This window comes from Gadus chalcogrammus, chromosome 6, assembly GCF_026213295.1.
Source record: "Gadus chalcogrammus isolate NIFS_2021 chromosome 6, NIFS_Gcha_1.0, whole genome shotgun sequence".
Classification (NCBI taxonomy): Eukaryota; Metazoa; Chordata; class Actinopteri; order Gadiformes; family Gadidae; genus Gadus; species Gadus chalcogrammus.
The window spans coordinates 7,303,964-7,331,866 of record NC_079417.1 but is presented as its reverse complement, the minus strand read 5'-3'; the positions used below and the strand labels follow the sequence as shown (position 1 = coordinate 7,331,866).

The 27,903-nt window shown below is 40.9% G+C and overlaps 3 protein-coding genes across 4 annotated transcripts in view; 1 reads left to right on the top strand and 2 right to left on the bottom strand.

Moving 5' to 3' along the window:
• Window positions 1-10,894, top strand: part of LOC130384282 (sialate:O-sulfotransferase 2-like) — a 23,810-nt gene extending 12,916 nt beyond the window's left edge. Inside the window, exons 3-7 of the mRNA XM_056592405.1 lie at window positions 1,865-1,986; window positions 2,355-2,529; window positions 3,510-3,674; window positions 4,331-4,531; window positions 8,661-10,894. Of these exons, the coding sequence (XP_056448380.1) occupies window positions 1,865-1,986; window positions 2,355-2,529; window positions 3,510-3,674; window positions 4,331-4,531; window positions 8,661-9,013 (1,016 nt within the window). The 3' untranslated portion in view covers window positions 9,014-10,894. The remainder of the gene's footprint in view (window positions 1-1,864; window positions 1,987-2,354; window positions 2,530-3,509; window positions 3,675-4,330; window positions 4,532-8,660) is intronic.
• Window positions 4,692-12,464, bottom strand: LOC130384395 (chemerin-like receptor 1). The gene is made up of 2 exons (XM_056592542.1): window positions 8,620-12,464; window positions 4,692-6,544 (listed from the first exon to the last, which is right to left on the bottom strand). Exon 1 carries the CDS (start codon window positions 12,285-12,287, stop codon window positions 11,313-11,315), a length of 975 nt encoding a protein of 324 aa, XP_056448517.1. The 5' UTR covers window positions 12,288-12,464; the 3' UTR covers window positions 4,692-6,544; window positions 8,620-11,312.
• Window positions 12,465-14,002: 1,538 nt separating this feature from the next.
• LOC130384196 (chemerin-like receptor 1) lies at window positions 14,003-17,082 on the bottom strand. 2 transcript variants are annotated; one of them, XM_056592300.1, is made up of 3 exons: window positions 17,001-17,082; window positions 15,986-16,578; window positions 14,003-15,847 (listed from the first exon to the last, which is right to left on the bottom strand). In XM_056592300.1, the coding sequence occupies exons 2-3, from the start codon at window positions 16,541-16,543 to the stop codon at window positions 15,500-15,502; spliced, it is 906 nt and encodes a 301-aa protein (XP_056448275.1). In that variant the 5' UTR covers window positions 16,544-16,578; window positions 17,001-17,082; the 3' UTR covers window positions 14,003-15,499. The 2 variants fall into 2 exon arrangements, with proteins under 2 accessions (XP_056448275.1, XP_056448274.1); XM_056592299.1 differs by having other exon boundaries at window positions 14,008-16,578.
• Window positions 17,083-27,903: the final 10,821 nt, after the last annotated feature.

Below are 27,903 nucleotides of genomic sequence, written 5' to 3'. Positions count from 1 at the left end.
CCAGACCGGAAGATGAACAGAGAAGTTCAGAAAAAAACAAGTTGAGAACACACAGTAATGGAGGAGATTCTAAACAGCATGAGAATAAAAGGCAGATGGAAGACACTAAAAAACAAACAGCACAATCCTATATTGATGGGGATGTTCCATATTTTCATATTCTCCCTCTGTTGGTTTTAATGGTCAAACCATGCAGTACCAAGGGAAAATGTTCATATGACACTAACACTACACTATAATTATAAACCATCCTTTTTGTGGATTTTGTTTAAACTGTGTCTATATTCAATCCCTAATTATTGATTCATTTATATTTATATAAATAAATTGAGCCATGGTAATTTGAAAATGGGGAATGTGAATCCTCAATTATCCTTGTGAAATAAAATATGAATATGTGGCTGTTGAAACAGGGTTAAGTGTAGAATTCAGACCTTAAAGTTCAATGGGATGAACAGTGGATTCTATCCAAAGTTTGTGTGTCAATATTGGATCTGTTGGCTTATTTTACATGTTTACATTGGGGTGGTTTTTTTCAGTTTTTTCGGGCTGCAGAGACATTAATTCAGTGTCGACCTCCGACCCAGTTGTTGTTTGTCTGACTCATGCTGACGACATTGCAAAAAAGAACCAGACTGCACAACAAGACATAAAGGGGAAGAGCGATTTGTGCCGCACTACACATTTTCATCATGGATGCAATATCACATACATGCATGTTACATGAAAATCAATTAATTTTAATGCCCGCTTAAAATAAATCCAAAGTATATGCAGTACTTAGTAACCCTTACCCAAATCAGGGTTGAAGGGTCATACTGTATCCCTCTAAGGTTTTGGACTGCCTCAATGTGCTACTTCACTGTGGTTACGCTAACAACATAAACAAGAGAGGGGCTCTGAAAGCTATTTTAGATGGCTTCTTCATCAACCCTATGCTATTGACCATCGGCAAACTGCTGTTTACCTCTCGGGACGGGCAATATGGTTGGGGTCTGGTGTTACCAGATAATCGATAACAGATCTCAAGGCCAAGACTTTCTCTTTTGTGCGGCCGTCTTTGTTTACCGTTTCATTAGGAACCTGAGATGCATGAGTGGAGGAGACTGTATACCAGCATTCAACCAAAGCCCGCTCAAAGCTGATTGGTCAATACTACTCATAGTACAAACAGGCAACAGACGGAGACTACAGCGCTTCCGATCCACTGCGGTTCAGTTGCCTACAGGTTCTACATTCTTTTGTAGATATCTGGTTGTAGGGATGTCGCCTGGACCAGGGGTCTACAACCGTAACTGTCCGAAGAGACATTTTTGGTCCCACACCAAATAAAATGCATCACAACACCTTTTTTGACCCCTAAAAAATGTGACCCCTATAATGAAGATAGCGTAGCGTATAAAGATGTGTACATAGTTATACTGTATATAAAAAAAGGAATAGGCTATAGTTTGTGGAATTTCTACTGTGTGTATTTTCAGTGACCAAATATTAAAACACTTTCCTTTGTTATTTTAGTGTCACCTTGATCTCCAAATAAGAGGAGTTCCCTTTGAAAGAAAAAAATGAAATAGCCATTATTTATTTCCAAGCTTTTTTCAAAGCTTCAGGGAGCCACTGCAGGGGTTGGAAGTGTCGCTCGGGCTCCAGAGGTCGCTGACCCCTCATAAGGGAACAACAACAAATAAATCGGCAGCAGAGATAGCACTTATTAACTACCATCCTACTTGATGGATGGCAATGCAAATGTTTCAGACATCTCAGCTTAGCTAGCACTCCTAGATAAAGAGTAGATCTCTTGTGTGTACCTTTTGACATGAAACATACATGTATTCATTAGTAAGGTCCTGTTTCTCTGTTGCAGATGGAAGTGCCATATTCAAGGGCTGCTTCCTCAAGCCCGACAACGTCTCTCTGGCCCTTCCTGTTACAGCGGTCTTACAAAACATGTCTATTGACAAGTGTGTTGACATGTGCACAGAGAAGGTATAAAATATGTTTGTGTGTGTGTGTGTACATGTGTGTGTGTGTGTGTGTGTGTGTGTGTGTGTGTGTGTGTTTATGGTTATAAACACATGCACAAAGGCACATGCATGTGCCTTGATAGGTGTTTATATGTGTAATATTTATGTGTAATATTTATGTGTATTTTTATGTGTTATCTGTGTGTGTCTGTGTGCATGCCCATTGCCCAGTATGTGTTTATGTATACATGTGCATACATCTTCCTGTGTTTATGTGGTTTTCGTGTTCCTCTGTGTGTCTGTGTAGTGGTAGTATTGAGTTATAGCAGTAGTCCTGTGTGAGTCCCGTGAGTGTATAACGGGTGTATGTGTGTATCCTTGGCACCCCAGGAGCAGTCTCTGGCAGTGCTGGCTGGGGACCGCTGCCACTGTGGCTTCCCGACGTCACACTTCTCCCTCCACGAGCCCGAGGAGGAGAACATGTGCCTTCACCGCTGCCATGTGGAGGAGCTGGAGAGCTGTGGGAACGACCAGTACTTTGTTGTCTATCAAACACAGGTTCAAGGTACAGATACGGCCTGATAGACAGATGCATACATAGTTACATAGAGCATTGAGTTGGCCTAGCCTCTTCATATACATTGTAAATAATATTGTATTATTTACAATGTATTCATTAACCAGATTATTTCAGCCCAAGTAACTAGACAGTGAATTCAGAGACATGTTATTAAGGGGCAGGTACGGTTAAGACATCTTGCTGAAGGATGACAGGTTGCGTGGACATGAATGCACACTACCTTTTTGCTGGGAGTCTAACACTCTAGCCACTACACTCCAATACCCTCCAAATTAAAGCAATATAATGCTACACAAGCCGCAGGTTCAATTCCCGGCATGTAACCTGTCTGCGTAGGGTTAGCTTGCGCTCTCCATGTGCCCCAGGATCTGTCCGGGATACCAAGGTCTTCTACAAAGACCTGGTTGGACTGGGTTTACCCTGTATCCTGGAATAGGCCCCAGCAGTTCTTCCTAGCAACCATGACCAGGATGTAGCGTCTGAAGAAAACAAATGTACCTCCATAACTTTTTACTTTACGTTTTTACTTGAGCCGTACTTATTTAGCATTGACTCCGTCTTGCACTAGTTGCCAGTGAGCCATTTCACTTCTCCTCTTTGGGAATTCTCTTGACGTCAATGAAACCACCAGTGACCCTCAGACAAAGGACCCTGCAGAGTCAGCATCCTGGTTGCTTAAAAGTCACGCTGTCACCCAACAAGGAGATTTCAAAACACCACTATGTTTATCTTCGTCAGGACTATGTGGTTGCACAACAACCACGTAAAATATATGAAAATACATTTTATGAGTTTACATTTATTCTATGGATATTAATCATATATATCATTGAGTTCTACAATCGGTCCAACTATTGAAGCGCAGAAGTGGACAGAAGTTAAAATTACTACACAATTGATCTATGAAGAGGATCTGAGGAGGATTGAAGACTGTCTAGCCTGCCTTGTGTTGGTCTTCCCCCTAGACAACCGTTGCATGGACCGCCGCTTTCTGCCCTCCCGCTCCAAGCTGCTGCAGGCCCTGGCCAGCTTCCCCGGCGCCGGAAACACCTGGGCCCGGCACCTCATCGAGCTCGCCACAGGCTTCTACTCGGGCAGCTACTACTTCGACGGCTCGCTCTACAACAAAGGTGGGCGTGAGGCCCGACCAGACAGTAGAGCCAGATCCCTCGGTGACATCATCCACCTGTGTCATGTGGGACGTAAACCAACACGTCAAAATGATTCAATTTTAGTTTTCCTTCGTTCATCCCAATGCTAAGGCTACGCTAAAACAATTTGAATATATTTGCATTTAATGCAAATATGTCGCAATGGGATTACCAAACAACCTTGTTTGAGTTGGATGGGAACGCACACAAAAAACATTAACACAAACAATGCAGTGAGTAATTTGTCACTTATGGGTTCATTCACGTTCATTCCTGTTTTCATGGTAATGAATTCTTTAAACAATGGCTACCAAGGTGGACAAAAGTCACATTTTGTGTAAGACAGGCTTACTTCTCCATTTAACAAAAAATGAAACTACATAGCACAGCCTAAATAACTCAACTCCTATATTAAGCTACCCAGCTTGTAGGACCTTTATGGAGACAGGCCAATTCTTTCGATTCATGAAACGGCGCCTTAGAAACCGCTTTCGAGTTTAGGTAAAGGATTCACAGGAGATCCAAGTTTGGTAATGCCAGATGTGACCAGGTGTCCAACTATTTCAAAGACTCAAGGTTTGTAAGTGTCTAACTATGATGTGGCATTTGACTCCTTATGTACATTTTTCCCATAGGATTTAAGGGGGAGCGAGACCACTGGCGGAGTGGAAGGACCATCTGCATCAAGACCCATGAGAGCGGGAAGAAAGAGATCGAAGCCTTTGACTCCGGCATTCTCATGATCAGGAACCCCTACAAGGCCCTCATGGCGGAGTTCAACCGCAAATATGGCGGCCATATTGGGTTTGCATCCCAGGCTCACTGGAAGGGGAAGGGTGAGTAGGATGACTGAGAGCGATTGATCCAGATTATTGGGCAGAGGCAGTGACACTTATTTCAGTTCATGTGTCACTGCTGAGTGACACATACTGCTGACGTGGTCAGAATGTCACATCTTTAAACTCCAGCATCGGTTCAGTGGGACTGAGCCCGTGAACCAGCACTTCTTATGTGTCCTCTGGAAATTTTGTTTATGTTTTTGCACCAAAACACTCGGCAGTTGGCTCCATTGAACCAGAATAAAATGATTTATAGTGAGAAATTCCCTGGATGGAGTCATGGAAGGGCATCTTTTATTCTGCAGAACATTTTTGGATCACATCTTTTCTAATGGAGTAAATAGCTTCAGCAGACAAGCTACATGGTGCTGGTTTAAATATAATTGCAGTAAAATAAATCACCCCTTTCACACACTTACACCCACGACCTATTGAAATGTTGCTTTGAATTCAGAATTCAGAATTATCAATATTATTAAAATAATAAAAGCCACTTGATAATGCATTATGCGTATCCTAATATGTTTTTGCATCCAAACACTGAAACATGTCCACAGATAGAAATTGGACAGTTATGTATGTACGTCTGATTTAATGAGACATAAATAAGACAGCATTGCTAATAAACAATATATAACCACACTGTTGATTGCCCATTTGGCTGATTTACATCTCAACATATACAATGTAAACAAGTAACCTGGGGTCACAACGAAAACAAGAACTGAAACCTGGATGTCAACAGAAGCAAATTTTTTGTTACATAACAATGGTTGCTATTCAATAGAAACCCCCCCATTTCTCTAATTGCACCTTTCACTTTTTATTTTAGGAGGAAGTCAATAATCGATAATAGAATAGCTGAATAACAGGATAACATTGATTCACTAAAATCTCATTGTATGCACTATTTCATTCGCACACATTCAAAGTAAATAAATAAGAAAAGATTGTTGAAGAGTAACAATGAATCCAAAAAACAACAATCGCAATACAGAATTCTCAATAATTAAAGCTGGGAGACATTGTTTCGATAGCTTGAGAAAGCAAATGTGCTGTCCAGGATTACATCAATGCTCTTTACATCAAAACCTTTGTGGAGACAACCAGGTGTGGTGACTTCTGCAATGTGGAGGGAACAACTATTTTTTTATTTATTTTTTTATTATTTATTACGACCTATTGAAATGTTGCTTTGAATTCAGAATTCAGAATTATCAATATTATTAAAATAATAAAAGCCAGTTGATAATGCATTATGCGTATCCTAATATGTTTTTGCATCCAAACACTGAAACATATCCACAGATAGAAATTGGACAGTTATGTATGTACGTCTGATTTAATGAGACATAAATAAGACAGCATTGCTAATAAACAATATATAACCACACTGTTGATTGCCCATTTGGCTGATTTACATCTCAACATATACAATGTAAACAAGTAACCTGGGGTCACAACGAAAACAAGAACTGAAACCTGGATGTCAACAGAAGCACATTTTTTGTTACATAACAATGGTTGCTATTCAATAGAAACCCCCCCATTTCTCTAATTGCACCTTTCACTTTTTATTTTAGGAGGAAGTCAATAATCGATAATAGAATAGCTGAATAACAGGATAACATTGGTTCACTAAAATCTCATTGTATGCACTATTTCATTCGCACACATTCAAAGTAAATAAATAAGAAAAGATTGTTGAAGAGTAACAATGAATCCAAAAAACAACAATCGCAATACAGAATTCTCAAAAAGTAAAGCTGGGAGACATTGTTTAGATAGCTTGAAAAAGCAAATGTGCTGTCCAGGATTACATCAATGCTCTTTACATCAAAACCTTTGTGGAGACAGCCAGGTGTGGTGACTTCTGCAACGTGGAGGGAACAACTATTTATTTTTCAGCGTGTTGATTTATAGCCAATGAGGAGTAGCTCAGTTCTACTACTGTTGAATTTTAGGCAGTTGTTGGTCAGCTGTACATCATGGAGACAGGCAGTAAGGGTACTGGAAGGGAGAGAAGAAGTGGGCTCAGTGGACACATAAAGCTGGTTGTCATCAGCATAACCATGGAACTGAATAGCATAGTGGCAAAGGATGTTGCCATGAGAGAAGGTAAATAATAAACAGTAGCCTCAACACTGAACCCTGTACAACTCTGCTGAACAATTTATATTTTTGACAGGTAATTCTGAATTGGCCGTGTCTTCAAGGTAGGAGTCAAAACACTGCTACAACTCTAATGCTAGGCAGACAATCCGATCATAAGGAGCTGACGGGATACAGTGTCAAAGGCTGCTGTGAGGTCCAGGAGGATGTGGATAGGGAGTAAAGTGGAATCAGATGCACGGAGGAGGTCATTGATGATCTTGATCAGGGCTGTTTCTGTGTGATGTTTGAGGGGAAAGAGATTGTTGTTGTCAGGGTAGATCTGGAGATGCATCTAGATGCGACTACCCTCTCAAGAGTCATATATTACGTTTTAAAAGTAACTTCCCCTTTACTGTTCAGTGAAGTCAGATGAGTCAGATGTGGTTTTGCTGAAGAATAAAATTAATGCCCTCACCACATCCCTGAGAGCAGATTACGTCACCAGTAATCTGCTCTCAGGGAAAATTTCTTTTGCTGTATACCGTGTTCGGTAGAATGAAGAGGAGTGTTTGGAAGAAGTATCATTGTGTTTCTGCAGTAGATGCATTTGACACCAGCTACATCTCAGCTGCCGTGTCTGGTCAAACCAGCATTAGTAGCAAAGCAAATGTCTTTGGCGAGACTGACTTTAAAGAGCCCGACCGATATAGAATTTTTAAGGCCGATACCGATACGAATATTTTGTGATTTAAAAAAACGATATGCCGATATATCGGCCGATATATATATATTAAAAAATAATCCAGAAACGCGCAACAAAACAAACACATTTCCCTAACATTAGTTATTTGTAGTTATCCTTTAAATCCTTTTCACTCTCTAACACGTAACAGCAAAACTGGACAAGGTAGTCATGAATTAAGTCATGCTTATTGACTTTAGAGAATTGATGGGGATGTTCTTTTGATTGTTATTCAAGCAATGTATGTCTCGTGACAGTTGCCAACTTACCATGAACACACTTGCACACATGAACAACACCGATGATCTCCGTCGATCTCCGTCATTCACTCTGCCTAACTCTGGCTGAATCAGCGGGTTTGGGCGTTAGAGCTTTTTTTTTTTTTTTTTTTTTATATTCATTTATCGGCCATTATAAATGCCGATACTGAATAGTTTCAAAAATGCCTAATATCGGCCGATAATATCGGCCGATAATATCGGCCTGCCGATATATCGGTCGGGCTGGACAGCTTTTTCCAGTCAGGTCTGGTGGTTCTGCTCCCTTTGGCACAAATGGTTTCCCTTGCTAGTTTCTGAAATGCTGCATCAGCTCAGCAGACCCCCCCCTTTGATTAATAATTAATAAATTTCACACTCTCCTAATTAGTTTATGCACTTGCTACTAGAGTTATGTCTGCCTAGGCTGGCATAACTCTAGAAGCAATTATTAAATGAGTCATGTAAAGCCTGGCTTTTAAATGGTGTCAGACTGCTCCATTGTGCTTCATGACATGGAACGAAATTCTAGTTTATCAATTCGTCACTTCCACATTTGTTGTTTTCCCCCTCGGGCTGCAAAGGGGGAGGCCGAAGTTACTGAACTTTCTGGAGATGTTAGCATTGTGTCGATTTTAGCTTTGGGGCTTTGTTTGCACACTCACGCCATCTGTTAAGTTCTTGTCATTCTGTCTCTCTGGTGATTGTATACATTTTACCATTCTGGTGGTATAAAGATGTGAGATGTTTGCATCCACCCTGTTTTATCCCTGTATTTTGCATATTACACTTTGAACTTATTACTTTCGAATGGAATTAATGAGTAATAATAATAATTGTAATGATACATTGTATTTTAGGGCATCTTTCACGCCACTCAAGGTCACCTTACATCATATAAGATCAGTAATAAAACATACAATAAACAACAAAGCACCAGAATTAGAACATCAGAACGATCCTCAGTCAACCGTGTGTTCTCCCTGTAATACCGTTCACTGCTGATTCCCTCGTCTCTCTCGGTATCCTCCAGAGTGGCCCGAGTTTGTGAAGAACTACGCTCCATGGTGGGCGTCCCACACCCTGGACTGGCTGCGCTACGGGAGGCACGTCCACGTGGTTCACTTCGAGGACCTGAAGCGGGACCTCTTCTCCCAGCTCAAGGCCATGGTGCTGTTCCTGGGTCCTGTGGTGTCTGAGGACCGCTTGCTCTGCGTGGAGGGTCAGAAGGACGGGAACTTCAAGCGCTCGGGCCTGCGCAAGCTCGAGTACGATCCCTACACGCCGGAGATGTGCGCGGACATCAACAAACTGATCCGAACGGTGGACGTCGCGCTGAGGGCGAAGAACATGTCGGGCGTGCCCATGGAGTACATGCCGAGATGATACACAAGATGGCTCCCCCTTTTCACTGTCGTCGTTGGACGTGATTTTGTTTTTCCCCTTCTGTTGTTTAACATTTAATTTAAATGATTTTTTCTGTTCTGAAATTCCCCGTAAACTTTCTTTTGTGATGTTGGCTGTTGAAGTATATAGCAGCGGTTCAATGTTTATTTATTATTTGGGTTTTAGAAATGCGTACTTGTTGAATGAGATCCGTCAAAGAGGAGTATTTGTTGCAACGATGCCTTAGTAAGAAGGTAGATTTGCTCTCATAGTATGGAGGCAAATCGCTGTTTTACCACAGAATCATAATCATAGTGGAAGGAAAAATGCAATACAAAGGTTTGTTGAAACACTGTATGGAATATAATATGGACTTTATTTTTGTGAAAAATAGAATTGAAAAGATGTCTGCTGCTACCACAGCTATGAATAATGCTATTTTATACACCGCAGATTGATCCTGTATTTAAAGGAAGCCCAATGCTGGTTTGAAAAAAACACTTGCATCTTACCCGTGATGATGGTTGTATTTGTACTCTTCTCTTCGAGACTCTTGCCTCTCCATAACTCTATATTCACAAGGATAGTGATACCCGAAGCAGTAAAATCAGCGGAACTTAATAACTGATGTTAATACGGCAATTTTGTTTTCGGATTTGCAGATGTGACTTGGCTAAGTTATGTTTTCTACACTGGACTATCCCAAATAGCATTAACTGTGCATGACCACGTCCCCCGAAACCACTGAGGAATTTGGCATTATGTTTTACGATATGTTATTATTATTATTATGATTTAATGTAAAACTCAGATCTCCTTTAGACTCAAGAAAACTTATGGTAGTACCCCCATGTTAATCGTAGCACATAAGGTTAAAAAAAAAGAAGATGAAAAAAATGAAAACATCCAATTTGATGATAGTAATAATAATAATAGTATTTTTTTAAAGGATTCTATGGTTACTTTTCTTCTCGACTGCTAATGTAGCTTAAGCAAATCCAATCTACTCCAAAAGCGTAATGCATTCTGTTAAGGGTTTTTAAAATTGCACTTTTAACACTAACCTGTAACCTGCTACTATGTATGCTTCAATAAAAACACAAGCTTCTAAAGAACTTCCATATACTGTATACTATACATGTATATATTTTTAAACATTTAAAAAATAAGGATAACAGCAGAACCTTTGTAAGGCGAGATATTGTTTTCTATTTTTACACCTGCATTAAGCTTGAGTCAAACTTGCTTTCATGGAAGGACTGGCAGTCTGTATAAGGATGTCACATGAGAATGTATTTTCTATATGGGATGAATGTAATGTGTTAAAGGCCCAATAAATACTCTAATTAGGTAAATTCATCAGTGTTCTGTGATGTGAGGTCATTCAATCATTACGTGTAGGAAAGACGATCAATAACTACAATTATTCAATAATTGCTCCATTTTGTTGAGCAATTATTATATGTATTAATAATAGGCATACCTGTCGTTAATAATAGGCCTATAAGGAGGAACATTTCCTTGTTTGTTTGTTGTCATAGGAGAAGACTGTATATGAAGTGATACAAATACATTAATTCATGTCTTAAGGCCTTCCCAAAAAAGGATCTCGCTCTGCACTAAGGGTCATAAAAAGTGACGCTATGGGCTATGAACTCTAGCATCTAAACATATCTATGTAAAAAGAAAATGTGTATTCAAGGATGACATTACAAATCGTTGATGGAATAGTAAATGTGCCACATGTTTCTTATAAACTTTGCCATCCTACGAATGATCTAATCACATTAGTTTATTACAAAGTTATTACTTAGAAAATATTACTTAGAAAATATAAATAATGATTTCACAAAATTCGTACATACACATTCCTTTTAATATGGTTATAAACTGACAAGACATTCAAATTCAAAGTATACATTTCCATATGCCTCTGTGAACAATCATATTAAGTAAACAACTCTATACAACTCTAACCGCTAGGACCAGGACTAAGCTTAGGTTACCTGAGAAATATTTGATATATTATTTATAGATCCAATTTTACATTTACCACACTTCAATCCAACATGATTTACAGTGAATACAGATTCAGGTCATTAAGGAGTAGAAAGGGGTTGGGCATCTTGGTCAAAGATGCTAACAGGTATATATCCGTCCCCATCTACATTCTTTGTATAACAAATCAATAATTGTATTCGACAAACAGGAGCTTTAGGTGGGAAAACATTGCCATCTGGACACAGACAACAGTAATGTAACATTACAACAGTTTGTAATGTTCATAAGCTGGAGCATTCTAGATGTGTGTAGAGGCCCTGGCGTCATAAGAGCTGGACCTGGACAGGTACCGGCTGAGAGTGCGGCCGTCTTCGCCCATAGCATTCTCCATTTTGTTGAGCAGGGAACTCTTGAACTTCTGCTTGAAGTCGTTGCCCATGAACACATAGAGGAACGGGTTCAGGAAGCTGTTGGCCGTCGCAATAGTCGTGCCCACCTGTAGTCCAATGGTGAGGATCTCCACATCGAACTGGTAGGGGTTCAGCTCCAGCAGAATGAAGATGTGGTATGGAAGCCAGCAGATGAAGAAAGTGGCGATGAGGGCCGACATGACCTTGAAGGGTTTGGTCGATTTGGTCATCTTATTCTTTGTGAGTTTGAGGATGATGACAGAGTAGCAGAAGATGATGATCAAGAAGGGCACCACGAACCCTCCAAGGAAGCGGCTCCACGCCACGTACTTATGGCTGTGTCGATACGTGTGGTAATTGTTGACGCATGTTACCTTCCCTCGGTGGTCGGACACGTCACGGAACACCATACTGGGCATGCTGAGCGTGATGGACATCAACCAGGCCAGGACTACCACGGCTGAGGCCTTCCTGACGGTGCGTTGGTTCTGCGCCCACACGGGAAACGCCACAGACACGCAGCGGTCTGCGCTGATGACCACCAGCAGGAAGATGCTGCTGAACATGTTGAGGAACATGACGAAGGAGGTGAGCTTGCACATGACCAGGCCGAATATCCACTCTCCCATCGCCAAGTACGTGATACCAAAGGGCAAGCAGGCACAGAAGATGAAGTCAGAGATGGCCAGGCTCAGGTACCAGGTGGTGTTCACCGATTTGTTCATCTTGAAGCCGGCGATCCAAATCACGACAGCATTGCCGCAGAAGCCCAGTATGAAGGTGACGACGTTGATGATGATGAGTGCAACGCAGGCAATCGAATCAAAACACCCTGTGACGGGTAGGGAAAATGACTCCTGCATTGTGGTCAGGCTATCATTTTCACTGTAAGTGTAGTTGTCTGTTCAAATATGTACTCATGAATGGGTTCCTTTGTGCTGTCCTTTACGAGTTTGTTATTTTATATAAGCTCAAAATTATTTTAAATGTGAATAAAAGAGCCTACCGTTGCCACGATGATGCCTGAATGATGACTTGAATGCCTCTGTTTCTTTTACTGCTTTCTTCCTCTAATTCTTCTTTTAAAACATTTTTGGACAGCCTTTTTTTTTGTCTAATAATCAGCTGATCAAGCCCTTGCCTAACATTTGCCCCCCACTTGCTTTCACTACTGCATTTTCAACATTGCTCTTTTCCATGTGCTATTGTTATTCTTTGCCTTTTTCACAATATGTTCCTTATGATATGTCACTGTTCCTATCAGCCTTATTATTTAATGTACCTCAAAACATTTGACTTGTTATTAAACTTAACAACGTAGACACTCAAAAAAGTGTGTCTGCCTCCTCAATACTTCACACTCCACACTGTCAGAACTTCTTTCATAATTGACGAAGATAATTCCGCTTGGATGATTCTTTTTGGAAACTATAAGTGCCTAATAAATCCAGAATATGCAAAAAAAAAAATGGAGCAAGGAATTTCCATTAATGTATTTTTTTAAACAGAGTATTACATTTGGACTTTCTCAAGATGAAGTCAAGATTGCATTAACCTGTAACCTGCTACTAGGTATTCTCCAATAAAACACAAGCTTCTAAAGGACTTCCATATACTGTATACAGGTATATATTTTTAGACCTTTCAAAAAAAGATAACAGCAGAACCTTTGTGTGGCGAGATACCATTTTCTATTTTTACAACTGCATTAAACTTTGGTCAAACTTGCTTTCATAGAAGGACTGGCAGCCTGTATAAGGATGTCACATGAGCATTTTCTATATGGGATGAAAGCAATTTGTTAAAGGGCCAATACATAGTCTAATTAGGTCAATTCATCAATGTTTTGTCATGTGAGGTGATTCAATCATATAACGTGTTGGAAAGACGATCAATAGCTACAATTAATTAATTAATTAATATATTTTAATAATAGGCCTACCGTTTATTAGAAGAAGGAACATCACATTGTTTGTTAGTTTGTTGTCAAAGGAGAAAACTATATATAAAGTGATACAAATACATATATATCAACAGTAATTCAATGTTTTTAAGGTCTTATGTCATATCTCGCCCCCTTCATCGATTATTTCATTCCCTGTCCTCGTATTAGGAACACACATGATTTAATTTTTCTTCTTTCCATGACGAGATTAATGGCGAAATGTCGACATTAATCTTGACATTTCGGGAATAAAGTTGAAACATCATGTCGACTTTATTCTGGAAATTATTATTATGATTAATGTCGACATGTCCATTAAATCATATGGAGAGAACAAGACCTTAATTCAGTCTCACTTGGGTGACGTCTCATCAAAATGCCTTGTGTTGATGATCTGGTGAAATTGTACTTTTAATGGTCGCTGTCAAGGAAAGTGGATTCTTTGCCTCTGATTCACATCTTTCATACCGCTATGCAAGCAGTTCGGTTACTTATCAACCCAAGCATATTTGGTTGCTAAAAGACGTCAACATCTTTGGCGAACAATTTCTCTGCACTGATAAACACTAAGAATGGTAACAAATAAATTGTAAAAATACACACCTTGTGAAGTATTGTTTTCATTGTCAAATAGCCCTGTAATAAGCAGGATAATGTATAGAACGCCGGTCATTGTCGAAAAAATAAGCCCCTTCAGGGCGAAGCAAGATCCATCCGCCTCACGTCGGGGTCCGGTTCGGCCTGCCGGAGAATAGGATTCCTATTCTCATGATGACTTTATTCTCGAAATGTCGAGATTAATCTCGACATGATATTTCATGGTATTTCAACTTTATTCCAAAAAAATATCATCATGCGTGTCGCTAATCAGTGTCGTAACTACCAGTGTATTGAGTCAGCGTGTTTCCCCTCCTCTGTGCCAGCTAGCTTGTTTATGTTTCAAGCGTCCCAGCATTTTCCGTGTGATATTTACGGTTCACGGTTGAAATTGAAATTGAAATTGAAATGTTTATTGATCAACAATCCCTCGTACACAGACGAGTGCTGTTCTTCCTAGCATCTACAAAAATATCGATGTAAAATAAACGTTGCATTCATGGACAGTATAAATCGTGGAAGGAATAGTAAATATGTGCCACATGTTTCCTAAAAACTTTTCCTTACTACAGACGATCTATACTATTCTCATTATCTTATTACTCATAATAATGCAGACACAAGCCAAGTTCTGGCTCAGTTTGATTCTGGTTCATTTTTTTTATTGATAATGAAATCATAAGTTCATGATCTTTTGATTCTAGGATTGAAAGAACATTTTATGGAATATTTGAATATAATTGGAATAAGTAATAAAGCATGCCTATTTTAACCTAATAGTTCTATGAAACGCATATTACAGGAAAGAACCTTATACAATATGCCTAGATGTTTGGCTGGTCATATATTTAGCTATATTGTATTTGTGAAAAACGATAATTAAACAGCTATGACGATGACTGTCTTTACCTATTTATATACTTCTCATATTCATGTAGAACTTAGCAATGTTCCTTGACAAATATCTTTTTATCAGCAAAAACAACAGCAGAGAATTGTAGTGGTTTTCCTTCCTTAAAATATCAATAATGATTTCACAAAATTCCTACATCCACATTCCTGTTATTATGGCTATTAACCGACAAGACATTCAAATTAAAAGTATACATTCCACATACCCCTGTGAACAATCATATTAAGTAAACAACTCTGTACAACTCTAACCGCTAGGACCAGGACTAAGCTTAGGTTACCTGAGAAATATATGATGTATTATTTATAGATCCAATTTTACATTTACCACACTTCAATCCAACATGATTTACAGTGAATACAGATTCAGGTCATTAAGGAGTAGAAAGGGGTTGGGCATCTTGGTCAAAGATGCTTACAGGTAGGCTGTGTACATGAGGGATCGAACCCAGACCCTTAAGGCTGAAGTCAAACACGTAAGCCACTGCGCTATATCCGTCCCCATCTACATTCTTTGTATGACAAATCAATTTGACGTATAGGAGCTATAGTTGGGAAAACATTGCCATCTGGACACAGACAGCAGATGTTATGTTGGTAATGTTCATAAGCTGGAGCATTCTAGATGTGTGTAGAGGCCCTGGCGTCATAAGAGCTGGACCTGGACAGGTACCGGCTGAGAGTGCGGCCGTCTTCGCCCATAGCATTCTCCATTTTGTTGAGCAGGGAACTCTTGAACTTCTGCTTGAAGTCGTTGCCCATGAACACATAGAGGAACGGGTTCAGGAAGCTGTTGGCCGTCGCAATAGTCGTGCCCACCTGTAGTCCAATGGTGAGGCTCTCCACATCGAACTGGTGGGGGTTCAGCTCCAGCAGAATGAAGAAGTGGTATGGAAGCCAGCAGATGAAGAATGTGGCGATGAGGGCCGACATGACCTTGAAGGGTTTGGTCGATTTGGTCATCTTATTCTTTGTGAGTTTGAGGATGATGACAGAGTAGCAGAAGATGATGATCAAGAAGGGCACCACGAACCCTCCAAGGAAGCGGCTCCACGCCACGTACTTATGGCTGTGTCTATATGTGGTGTAATTGTTGGCGCATGTTACCTTCCCTCGGTGGTCGGACACGTCACGGAACACCATACTGGGCATGCTGAGCGTGATGGACATCAACCAGGCCAGGACTACCACGGCTGAGGCCTTCCTGACGGTGCGTTGGTTCTGCGCCCACACGGGAAAAGCCACAGACACGCAGCGGTCTACGCTGATGACCACCAGCAGGAAGATGCTGCTGAACATGTTGAGGAACATGACGAAGGAGGTGAGCTTACACATGACCAGGCCGAATATCCACTCTCCCATCGCCAAGTTCGCGATACCAAAGGGCAAGCAGGCACAGAAGATGAAGTCAGAGATGGCCAGGCTCAGGTACCAGGTGGTGTTAACCGACTTGTTCATCTTGAAGCCGGCGATCCAAATCACAACAGCATTGCCGCAGAAGCCCAGTATGAAGATGACGACGTTGATGATAATGAGTGCAATGCAGATAATCGAATCAAAACACCCTGTGATGGGTAGGGAAGAGGCCTTCGATATTGTGGTCTCGTTATCGTCATTGTAAGTGTAGTTGTCATACTGGCCGGAATCATAATCCCCTAAATCCATTATGGCAATGGTTGAATAAAGGTCAGCACAAAGTCCTGAGGAAAGAAACATAAACACAACACAGTGTTTTAGTTAAGATCACCCTTTATTTTTCATGGCCAACATATGGTTACATATTACAGCAACTAACTTTTGTCATTGGTTTTTATTCTGTCGATTAACTGACACAATTGCACATTTGGTACTGTATTGTAGTAATTCAAGAGAGCTGAACTGATTTAAGAATCCACTTAAAAAGAATAGAATCATCTGTATAAATTTGAAATAAAACAAGAAAATGGCTGAGCTTTGTTCAGAGATGTAGTCATGAATGGTTAAAACTCTTTTTAAAAGGACAATTTGTAATTACACACCTCAAAGGTTATTTTACTTATGTTTACAAAATAACCTTATTGTTCTGGGTTTGTTATTTTTTGTCGGTTGAAAAGATTGTAAATGTGAATAAAAGAGAGCCTACCGTTTCCAAAATGTGCCAGTGACTTAAATGCCTCCGTGTCTTTGACTGCTTTCTGCCTTGACTTCTTCTTTTAAAACCTTTTCTGACAGCCTTTTATTGTTTTGTAACCAGTCGATTTAGCCCTTGCCCAACATTTCCCACCCCCACTTGCTTTCACTACTGCATTTTAAACATCGCCCTTTTCCATCAGGTGCTAATAACATCATTGTATGATTGACTTAGTTCCCCTAATAGTTTCAAAAATATGTATATAAAAAAACGTGTATGGAAAGAATTTCAACATGTAGGCCTACTATTTTAAACAAAGTATTACCTTTTGACTTTCTCAAGATCTAGTTTATTACAATTGGGCATTCCCCTTTGTTATACACACATGTCAAAGTCTCCTTTATATATTTTCCAGCTCCTCATGTATGCTTAGTTGTAGTAACAACTAAGAAATGACCTTGAATGTCTCCTCAGAACCAACATAAAGGATGTTTGCCACATCCTGGATGAACAACCAAACGCAAAATGAATGAACCCTTTGATGAGCATATAATAGGCCTACAACAGCTTTAATTATACAGTATTTTAAGATTTACATGTTAAAGATATGATGTGTATTTTCTCGGTAGGGGGAAGGGTGTATCATTCAAAACAATAAAAAAGTACTTGTTCGATAGCGTCGTTTCCGGTTAAAAATGATCCATTTCCGCTCAGCCAGACTACGGTAATATAAAACCTTTTTTTCCCCAGTATTTTTAATCCTGAAAAAAATATTGGTTTCAAATAAAAAATTTGCTTTGCGATGAATGTATTTAGATTAAATGAGTAATAGTAGACTATATTGTCATTGCACATGTCACAAGTACAGAGCAACGAAATTGCCAGTTACATCCGTTACATCCCGTCGAAAAAACAGTGTGGGGTGACAGTATGAGGAGACTATCGGGGCGCATGCGCACCCTCATTATTAGATAAGAAAAAGAAAACAAGAGGGAAAACGAGGGGGGAAAAAAAGGTAATTCCCAAACTAGGCTTTCCCAAACTAGGCTCCTCAAAGGGGGGCACAGTGTAGGGATTAGGAAAAAAACACCTCGGCACATAAGCAACATGTTAAAAACATCACAAACACACGTGGGAGTGGGGAAGGGTGTCGGGGAGGGGAGGTGTCCCAGCTCAGACACCGGGGGGAGGACCCAGCCAGCGGGCGCGTCGCATCACTCGCGGCATACTGTACTGTAACGAGGGACAGAGAGGAGGAGGGAGACCAGAAGACGTTGAGTCCAGGGCCAGGGGGTGTGTGTGTTATGTGTCTTTGTGTGTGTGTGTGTGTGTGTGTGTGTGTGTGTGTTTGTGTGTGTGTTTGTGTGTGTGTGTGTGTGTGTGTGTGTGTGTGTGTGTGTGTGTGTGTGTGTGTGTGTGTGTGTGTGTGTGTGTGTGTGTGTGTGTGTGTGTGTGTGTGTGTGTGTGTGTGTGCGTGTGTGTGTGTGTGTGTGTGTGTGTGTGTGTGTGTGTGTGAGCCCAAGGACTCCATCTCCACCAAATGATTGCAGCTCGTTCAGGTAACTATTGATTCTGGGACACTGGGGTTCGGAGGAAGGAGTTTGTAGTTTAGGTTCAGCTCTTGTCTCTTTTAGTGCAGAGCTGGCCCCTGTGAGGAAAAATACATGTCACTCTTGCATTGCATTCATTGAAGACATTACAAAAAACAGTGTTGGGAAGGTTACTTTTAAAATGTATCCAGTTACAGAATACAGAATACATGCCCAAAAATGTCATATGTAACATATTCCGTTTCATCACTCAATCTGAGTATTGTATTCTGAATACTTGGATTACTTCAACATTGAATTGCATTTTATAAGTGTAGGAATGCAGCATCAAATCCTGCTTAATAAACAGGCCTATTGTGGTGTGTTCTTCTTCTGTGTTAGGCCCAAGTCTCCCTGAAATTAAACTATTTTATATAATTTGCTGTAGTGGAACAAGGGTATGTTCATGCGAAAGATATTTGCTATTACAGAGGAGAGAGAGAGAGAGAGAGAGAGAGAGAGAGAGAGAGAGAGAGAGAGAGAGAGAGAGAGAGCGAGAGCGAGAGAGAAAAGATCGTTCAATCATCTGCATTTTTATGTGTGTTTCCCAGCATACGTTTTATGTGGGTGTCTGTCCAAATTCCCAGACGGTCCGACAATTTGCTGCTAGTCTTGGAGGTACCGCTAATCAAACAATAATTCCCATAATGCGTGCGGCTGAGCGGGTGCCTGTTATGTCCAAATAGGCATATGCTTTGTGGTGCGTTCGCTTTCACATCTCAAGCGAACCGTAGCCTACCAGGGTTCGTATGGAAGGAACCGAGACCAGCAATGCAGGGAGTACTCGGTGAGGTGGTTGCGTTCACACCAACGCAAACGTACCGAACCAAGGGGACCAAACTCGTTTAGTGCGCACTAAATGTTGTTGGTGTGAAAGCACGAATAAACTGCTGAAACAGAAGTATCGTCATGTAATCCATTGATTTCAACCATGTAACTGTATTCCAAATACAAACTGTTTAAATTGTAACTGTAACGGAATACAGTTATAATTTGTATTCTGAATACGTAACGCCGGTACATGTATTCCGTTACTCCCCAACACTGAATACGAGTAATATTTGAATTGTATTGCAGTGGAATCCGAGTGATATTATCACATAAGAGCTTCATAAGGTTTTCTGCTACAAGCCCATTGAATGTATTAAAATAGGCCTATGCCTCGGAGACCAATTAGACTGTCCTGCACTGCACCATAATTCATCTCAAAACGAGAAACAAAATAACTGTCAGAGGGAGGGAAGTGGAACAATATAGATATCTGCCATAAAACCAAATAGGGTATGTTTGACGTGTCTACTCATGCAAATAGTTCCTGTTAGCAGAATGGATGGTCTGCCGTACACAAGGGTATTGGTCTCCCACGGAGGGCTTATTGACAACACATATGGGTAAAATAATCTCTGACAGTGTCATCGTAACCTCTGTCTTTAAGCTTGCTTACAGTTTTTTCCTATCGTTTTAGGCAATTTACCTAAACCATGTTCACATTCCCTAAACACTTCACACAGTGAGCATACCAGTAGACCATGTGAACCAAACTGTGGTTACTTGCCCCTATGCTAAGATACAAATGCTGGCAATGACGCCTTCTTCCAAATTTCATGGATACCTGCCCCAGTCAATGTTCACTACCGGCAAAACGCTGTGGAACTACAGCATATTTTACCAATGTTTAGATACTCTGTTCAAAACAGTGAACTTTCTGTTCAAAACCTAACAGTAATTTAGATCACTGTAGATGGAAAGATGCTGCATTTGGACAGACAAATGAAGTTACATGTTTGAATAAGAAAAAATATTTAGTTTATAGTTTATTTATTTTATTTTACAGTAATTTAGATTTTTTTCCCCCCTGTGCACCATAGTTCTTGGTGAATTGGCATGGAATTACTTTTTTAACGTAAAAGCAACACTACATACAATGATCTGTACAAAACACAGAGGTTAAGGATAGGAGGGATTAGCCCAATTCTGCGCCACTGTTGGGCTACTGTAATATACAGTATGTGCAGGTTTTGTGCATTGCATTTTTTGTTAAAACACATTTTTTGACTTTGTAATGTATTTTCTGTTTTGTGTAACACTTGCACTGTGACAAATCTCCAAAAAGTAAAGCACAGTGAAAAAAACTGTTGTATTTGTGATTTGTTTCTGGATCATATATTACGTACTTACTGTATGTAATTTGCATTACAAAAACTGAAAATTGTTATTCTCAGTTTCTCATAAAACACTTACAGTATTTACTGTATTTACAATTACAGTACATTTACCACACTCAATTGTGACATCTTTTGTGGGAGGTAAACCGACATATGAACACTGTCAGCAGATACTTGGCTTGGATTGTCATACTGTAATATTACAAACTTTATTACTGTAGTCCAAAGAAATGTTTGTCTGTGTTTTTTCTCTTTTTTTCAATGCAACACTACAGGAAATCTATGCCAAACTGGAGGACACAGCAACATTTTATATATGCAATTGGCAATGCTTCAAGATGTTAGTGTTTTTTAGGTCATAGTGTTCTGAGAGGAAACATGTGTTAAGTTATGGCAGCATTGTTTGTGGTGTGGTTGTTGTAGTGCATTTTGCACCAAAGGTTAACAGATATGCAGAGGTGTGTGTCTCTAAAGCCCCCTGTGTTAAGTGATAGGGAAAAGTGACCATAGTATGGGTACATGACCGAAAACGATAGGAAAAAACTGTAATCTTCCAACAATCGCAGGTATAGTTGAAAGTCAATTGTGCAGGACTACATAATAACAATAATATGTTTATTTTATATAGTGCCTTTCTCAAACTCAAGGTCGCTTTACAGAGTTATGAGCATACCCGGAGCAAGACAGCACAACACAGTTGTAAATAAAATAAAAATAAAAATACATTTATGATGGCTGCCTGAGATCCCACTCAGTATCAGGTCCCATGGTCAATCTGTCCACAATTATTTCAACAACTCGAAGCCAGCAGTGCTTGATCGAGTGGCCCATTGACCAATGACGACCTCAACATGGCCGCAGGTTATTTGGCTGATCAATCGTCGGATCAATCTGTTTGCCTTCCCTTATTGACCTCCCATGCTATTGATATTTACCCCTGAATGTGTACATCCTCTTCTATGAGACCGCCACATGCTTGCAGAACACAACATGCGTCATTGTGTTGATCACAGTGTGTTCGATAGACTACAGTGCTTGAGATTCACTGTTTCTAAAACACTACGCCACTCACACAGTGCACTTGAAGTGCAGCTTGTTAAATAATGGACTGCATTTGGAAATGCACTGCATTTATATAGCGCTTTGGACAAAAGCACTTTAAACATTGCCTGAGATACACACATTCCTGAACACATTCATACACGACAGCAGAGTCAACCATGAAGGCGACAGCCACCTCGTCGTGAGCAGTTGGGCGTTAGGTGCCTTGCTCAGGGATACCACAACAGTCAGCTAGGAGGAGCTGGGGATCGAACTAGCAACCTTGGGGTTACCAGCCAACCCATTTTAACGCCTGAGCTACTGCCACTACTGCCGCCCCTTAATACAGTGATTTGTGCAGCAAGTGTTTGGGTTAGCAACCATTGTAAGCTTGAGGTTGACATGGGGAACAGAAGGGCAAGGGCCAAGTAGCAAAAAGGTTTGGCCTGCATGTAAAGTTGGATCAGACTTTTGTTAGAAGTAGTTAACGACTGTGTTGACCCAGTCTGATATCGAGTGCTGAAATGAATAACAGGGGACTAGGTGGATATTCACACTTTCAGGTTTAAATATGCACAAATATCATCAAAGTGCATCCAAAAGAATGCATATATGCCAATACATGTTAATTAATCTGTAGTATGGCCATTGTCATGCTACTGCCTCCTTGCTCATTCTCTCACACTCAGAAATACACAAACACACACACACACACACACACACACACACACACACACACACACACACACACACACACACACACACACACACACACACACACACACACACACACACACACACACACACACACACACACACACACACACACACACAGCCACAATACACAGTAGCGGGATTAAAGTGAGTCATAGGCACAGATGGACTGGCATGGCTTCGTGTTAAATCTTCATTCATAACAGACATCATCCTTTCATGGAGAGAGTTCAGTATATCAAATCTGGAGTCATTAGGTCCTAGGGATAAACCCCCCCATCTTGGTTGATATTGAGCTCCAGATGTTCCTTGACATTGTCTTAATTTGATTGTTTTACAGTAATACACATTGTACAGTCCATCACCTTCCCCTTCACCTTCATATGTATATATCTTGATCAAGATATATATATTAATTTTTTTTGGGGGGGGGGGGGTTGTGAATGTGTTGAATAACTAAAACGAAATAACTAAAATAATTCACAAAAAAAAGTATTCTTGCTTCAATGAAAACATCGCTTTAGGGAAGTGCGATAACTTAAAAAGCAGAGTATCCTTTCAGTCAGTCAGGCACAAGCTGGTCTACGCTGTCAACTCTGTTTCTGATTTTAAAGCTGAAAGGTAGCTTTCGTTTCCTCATGGCTTTTTTTAGTTAAGTTAAATAGATGAGGCATAACAAGACAAAAAAAGATAAAATCAAGGAGAAATCGGTTACTCAGCTCTTTAGGCATTGATTATAAGAATATCTGATTGCTAAATTATTTGTAAAATTTCACACTTTCTGTTGAATGCAACATTGCAAATAATGACATTTGCATTGTTGCACTTTATCACTCACGCATGCATACACACACAAACAAAACACAATTTCGCTCTCTTCCCGTCTCTCTAACCCTCTGACCATTTCTTGCGTTGAATATAGAATAATCCACTATTATGTACGACCCCTAATTAAAAACAATAACCCTCATTTTCTGATTGCTCTGTCTCTGCGCTGTCCAGTGGTTCATTAGAAACTTTGTTTCGGTCATGAAGCACTTTTTGTGTATATATTGGCATTGACACGATTTAATTGTTCTCAGCCGAATAACCGATGTGTGACATTGTTCAAAGTAAATGAAAAAGATTAATCCAAACCAAACCGACGTGAAGCAGTGCTATAGAGGAGAAGAGACGACCTGGGAAACAGCTGGCTGGAGGCCTCTTCCCTAAGCTTCAACCCAAGCCCACAGGGGACAACGACGGTGATTTGGGGCCCCTAGATGCAGCTTAATTTAGCATGCGGCCTATTCCAGACGTGAAGCCAGGGGAGAGGCGGACGGGAGATGCCCCTGGCTATTTACTTTGTTTGACATCACACACTGCCACAAACACGAGGGGAGGGATTTCCGCATGGATGCCTTATGTATTAGCGCCATATGGGCCTCGTTGCCATGACTCATCCAACCTCAGTGGCAGACGCTTTAGGATGTGGCCCACAGCTACCACCTGCCATTCAACCAACACAGATCATATGAATCATCAAGAGAACGTATGTTAAGTGGGCCTGCAGTGGAGGCCACAATTTGATCATTGTGGTAGTTGAGCAACTGTTATATCAAATAAGATCTGGATTTCCTAGAACTCTGACGACTGATAACAAAGATTATTTTAAATTAATTTAAATTTGAACAAGTTTATCCGTTGTCTCTTCCTTTTTGGGACTTCATCGTTTCAGATACAGAGGATAAAAGTTCATGTTGCACGATAAAGTAAGGTTCTGGGAATGGGAGAGGCAAAAGCAGGGCCTTGTCTGCGATGGATTATAAATAATGCCTTATTGTCTTCATTCATCTTCAAATGCATTCTTGAATACATCTATTACAGGGCCCCTATTGTATCACCAGGCTGGATGTTGGTTCACAATGACAAACTGCAGACGTAGATCATCATTAGCAGCCATCATATGTAGATCCACCTACTAGCCTATACCTAGTGATCTACACAAAAAAATGGGAAGCAGATCCATCCATCATACAGCCGGGTGACATTTACATCTGTCAATGTCACTATGTTTAAATGGTTTATAATGGCTAGTCACACACACACACACACACACACACACACACACACACACACACACACACACACACACACACACACACACACACACACACACACACACACACACACACACACACACACACACACACACACACACACATAGAAAATGGTCTTTGTTCATGTCATTCATAAAGGTTTTGTGAGCATGTTCAGAGTCTACCCTGAGGGGGAAAGGCCAGATAGTGGGCACCAATTGAATTAATAAGGTCCAGACAGTTCCGACCATAGAAACCAAGTCATCTGGAAAATATGCCACACACACACACACACACACACACACACACACACACACACACACACACACACACACACACACACACACACACACACACACACACACACACACACACACACACACACACACACACACACACTCAACTAATTATCTTGCGTTCCATCAATCTTCAACTCACTCCCTGTACCCCTCATGTTTTATAAACAACATGACCTCCATCTAAAGTGATCCTCGACAGTGTTTTATACACTACATAACCGCGCCAGAGGATTCCCATGTGATGCAGCTTGCATGGTGAAGATGAAGAAGATTATGAAAACATTAAGGACGATGATGATGAAGATGATATGATTAAAGGAAACCAATAGGGAGAAGTATCCGCATCAACTAAGGGTCTCTACCAGCTGTCAGCTTTCCACTTTAGCTTTTCATTCATTCACTCTATTCACAAAGGTAACAACCCAAACAACTGGACAAGAGAAAAGAGAGAGAGAGAGGGAGAGAGAGAGAGAGAGAGAGAGAGAGAGATAGAGAGAGAGAGAGAGAGAGAGAGAGAGAGAAAGGAGTAAAATACAGAGAGAGAAATAACGAAAGTAGTAAGATACAGATGGTGAGAGTGAGAGAGAGAGAGAGAGAGAGAGAGAGAGAGAGAGAGAGAGAGAGAGAGAGAGAGAGGAGAGAGAGAGAGAGAGAGAGAGAGAGAGAGTAACCAATCCCTCCACGCTCAGACTTCCTAACAAGATCCCTGTATCTCTCTTTCCCAGCTCTGTCACCCAGAACAAAGCCTGTACTCAGACAGACTGGCAGGCAGGCCTACAATGGCTGCTCCCAAGATGTTCCACTGAGAAAGAGACACAGAAGGAGAGGGACAGAGTGCATGCTGAGACAGTGAGGGAGAAAGACCCAGAGCACCAAAGACACAGAGAGAGCGTGTGAAAGGGAGAGAAAATGCATTCGGTTAGACAAAAGACAATAAAAGAGGACGAGAGAAGGAGTGGGAGAGGGAGAGAAGGAGTGATGCCAGAGGGATATCTTTGCTAACCTGACGGGTCAATTTTCTCTCCAGGTGGCCTATGGATTTTATTCTTGAGGCAGCACTGTAGGGAGCGGCTGGCGAGCCGGTGGTGTGCCTTTGTGCCTGTGTGCATGCTCTTGTGTGTGAACGAGGCAGGGTGAGTGAGAAGAAGTAAAAACCCCATGAAGAATGTCGAAACACACTCGTGATTCCCCCCAATTGGAAAACATCAGGATCCACTGTCTCAACCCCCTTTATGAACCCCGGAAACAAGGAACAGTCCTGGTGCAATGGTCAAGAACAACAGAAACAGTCCTGGTTCGATGGTCAAGAACAACAGAAACACTCCTGGTACGATGATCAAGAAGATCAGGAACAGTCCTGCTACGATGGTCAAGAACAACAGAAACATTCCTTGTACGATGGTCAAGAACAACATAAACAGTTACAGTACGATGATCAAGAACAACAGAAACAGTTCTGGTACGATGGTCAAGAACAACAGAATCAGAAACCCAGGTCAAGCTGATAAATCCGGGGGCATTACTAGTTTCTCAATTCCTCCACCTGTTCCCTAATGACTGCAATGTATAATGTTCAATAAAGGGACTAGTGACTGAGAGCATTCCTGGTAGGATGGTTGCGGGAACCAGGAGACAGACCTTGTACGATGGTCAAGAAAACCTTCAAAGCAAGTAGAGTCTCATCCATACCTCACAAACTGCCCACATTACGCATGCAGATTAAGGCTGGGCGCTGAGCTATGCCACACCCAACGAACTGTAAGCCCCAAGATGAAGAGTTCAGGGAACAGCCCCTCAGAAGATGAATGGAAGGAGAAGCTTTGAACTGGCATATTGAAACGGCTCCTCTCATCTCCCCATCGGTCAGCAGCAGATCTTCTCCTATGCATTATGGAGCGCAGCCTCCTTCCCCACCAATCAGAGAGGAGTTCTGGTGATGCACATTAAAGACACGCACAGCACTGCTGAGGAGCAACTGACCCACAAATGAAAATCACGATAAACTGTGTTCTGAATCTACACACACACACACACAGGCACACGCACGCAAACGCACACGAACACACACACACACACACACACGCACACAGGCACACGCACGCAAACGCACACGCACACGAACACACACACACACACACACACACACACACACACACACACACACACACACACACACACACACACACACACACACACACACACACACACACACACACACACACACACACACACACACACACACATTGTGTTAATCAATAGAAACACTTTGTTAAATTTTTCTCTGGGGGGTGGGGATCTTTATGTCTTGAGCTTTTCTATTTAGACGCCCTTCTCCAGCACACAGTCTGACTTGTATAACTCCATCCACCCCACAACTCTCCCCTCTCCCATATCATAAATCAAACTCTTCTTGGAACCACAGAGGACACATGCAGAAAGAGGGAGAGAGAGATAGCTAGAGAGACGCACACAGACTGAGAGAGAGAGAGAGAGAGAGAGAGAGAGAGAGAGAGAGAGAGAGAGAGAGAGAGAGAGAGAGTTATTAAAACGCCCATGCTTTTCCCTCATAGCTCTTGTTTATAAGAGCGTTCGCATGAATTAGTCGCGTAAACATGTTTTGATTATCTTCACAGTTCAACCACTCACCAGAATACCGAACTAACGGGGTAACGGGATACAATTAACTTATGCTAGGGGACAGTTATTAAATACGCCCTGGGTGCAAGGCTTGGAATGCAACAATAAATAAATAAATAGGCCCACAACTTAATAGGACTCAGCCGAACTCAATCTCAGTCATGAGTAGCCTACATGTGAAGTAGGGATAAAGCTGCTTACTTTCCTGGATTCATAAATGACTTTCATAAATGCTAAAACAGAGGCATTTATGGGTTATATTTCGCGATGCCTCGTAATTTATTCAAAATACAATAGGCCTACAATACCGATTAAGGCAACGATAAGGCCTATCCAAATGAACAACATCATCCACAGTTTCATCTATATTATAATATATATTTATATATTCA

Excerpts from the sequence above, each read along its gene's own strand:
- LOC130384395 (XM_056592542.1), bottom strand. The coding sequence starts at position 12,287 with ATGCAGGAGTCATTTTCCCTACCCGTCACAGGGTGTTTTGATTCGATT.
- LOC130384196 (XM_056592299.1), bottom strand. The coding sequence starts at position 16,543 with ATGGATTTAGGGGATTATGATTCCGGCCAGTATGACAACTACACTTAC.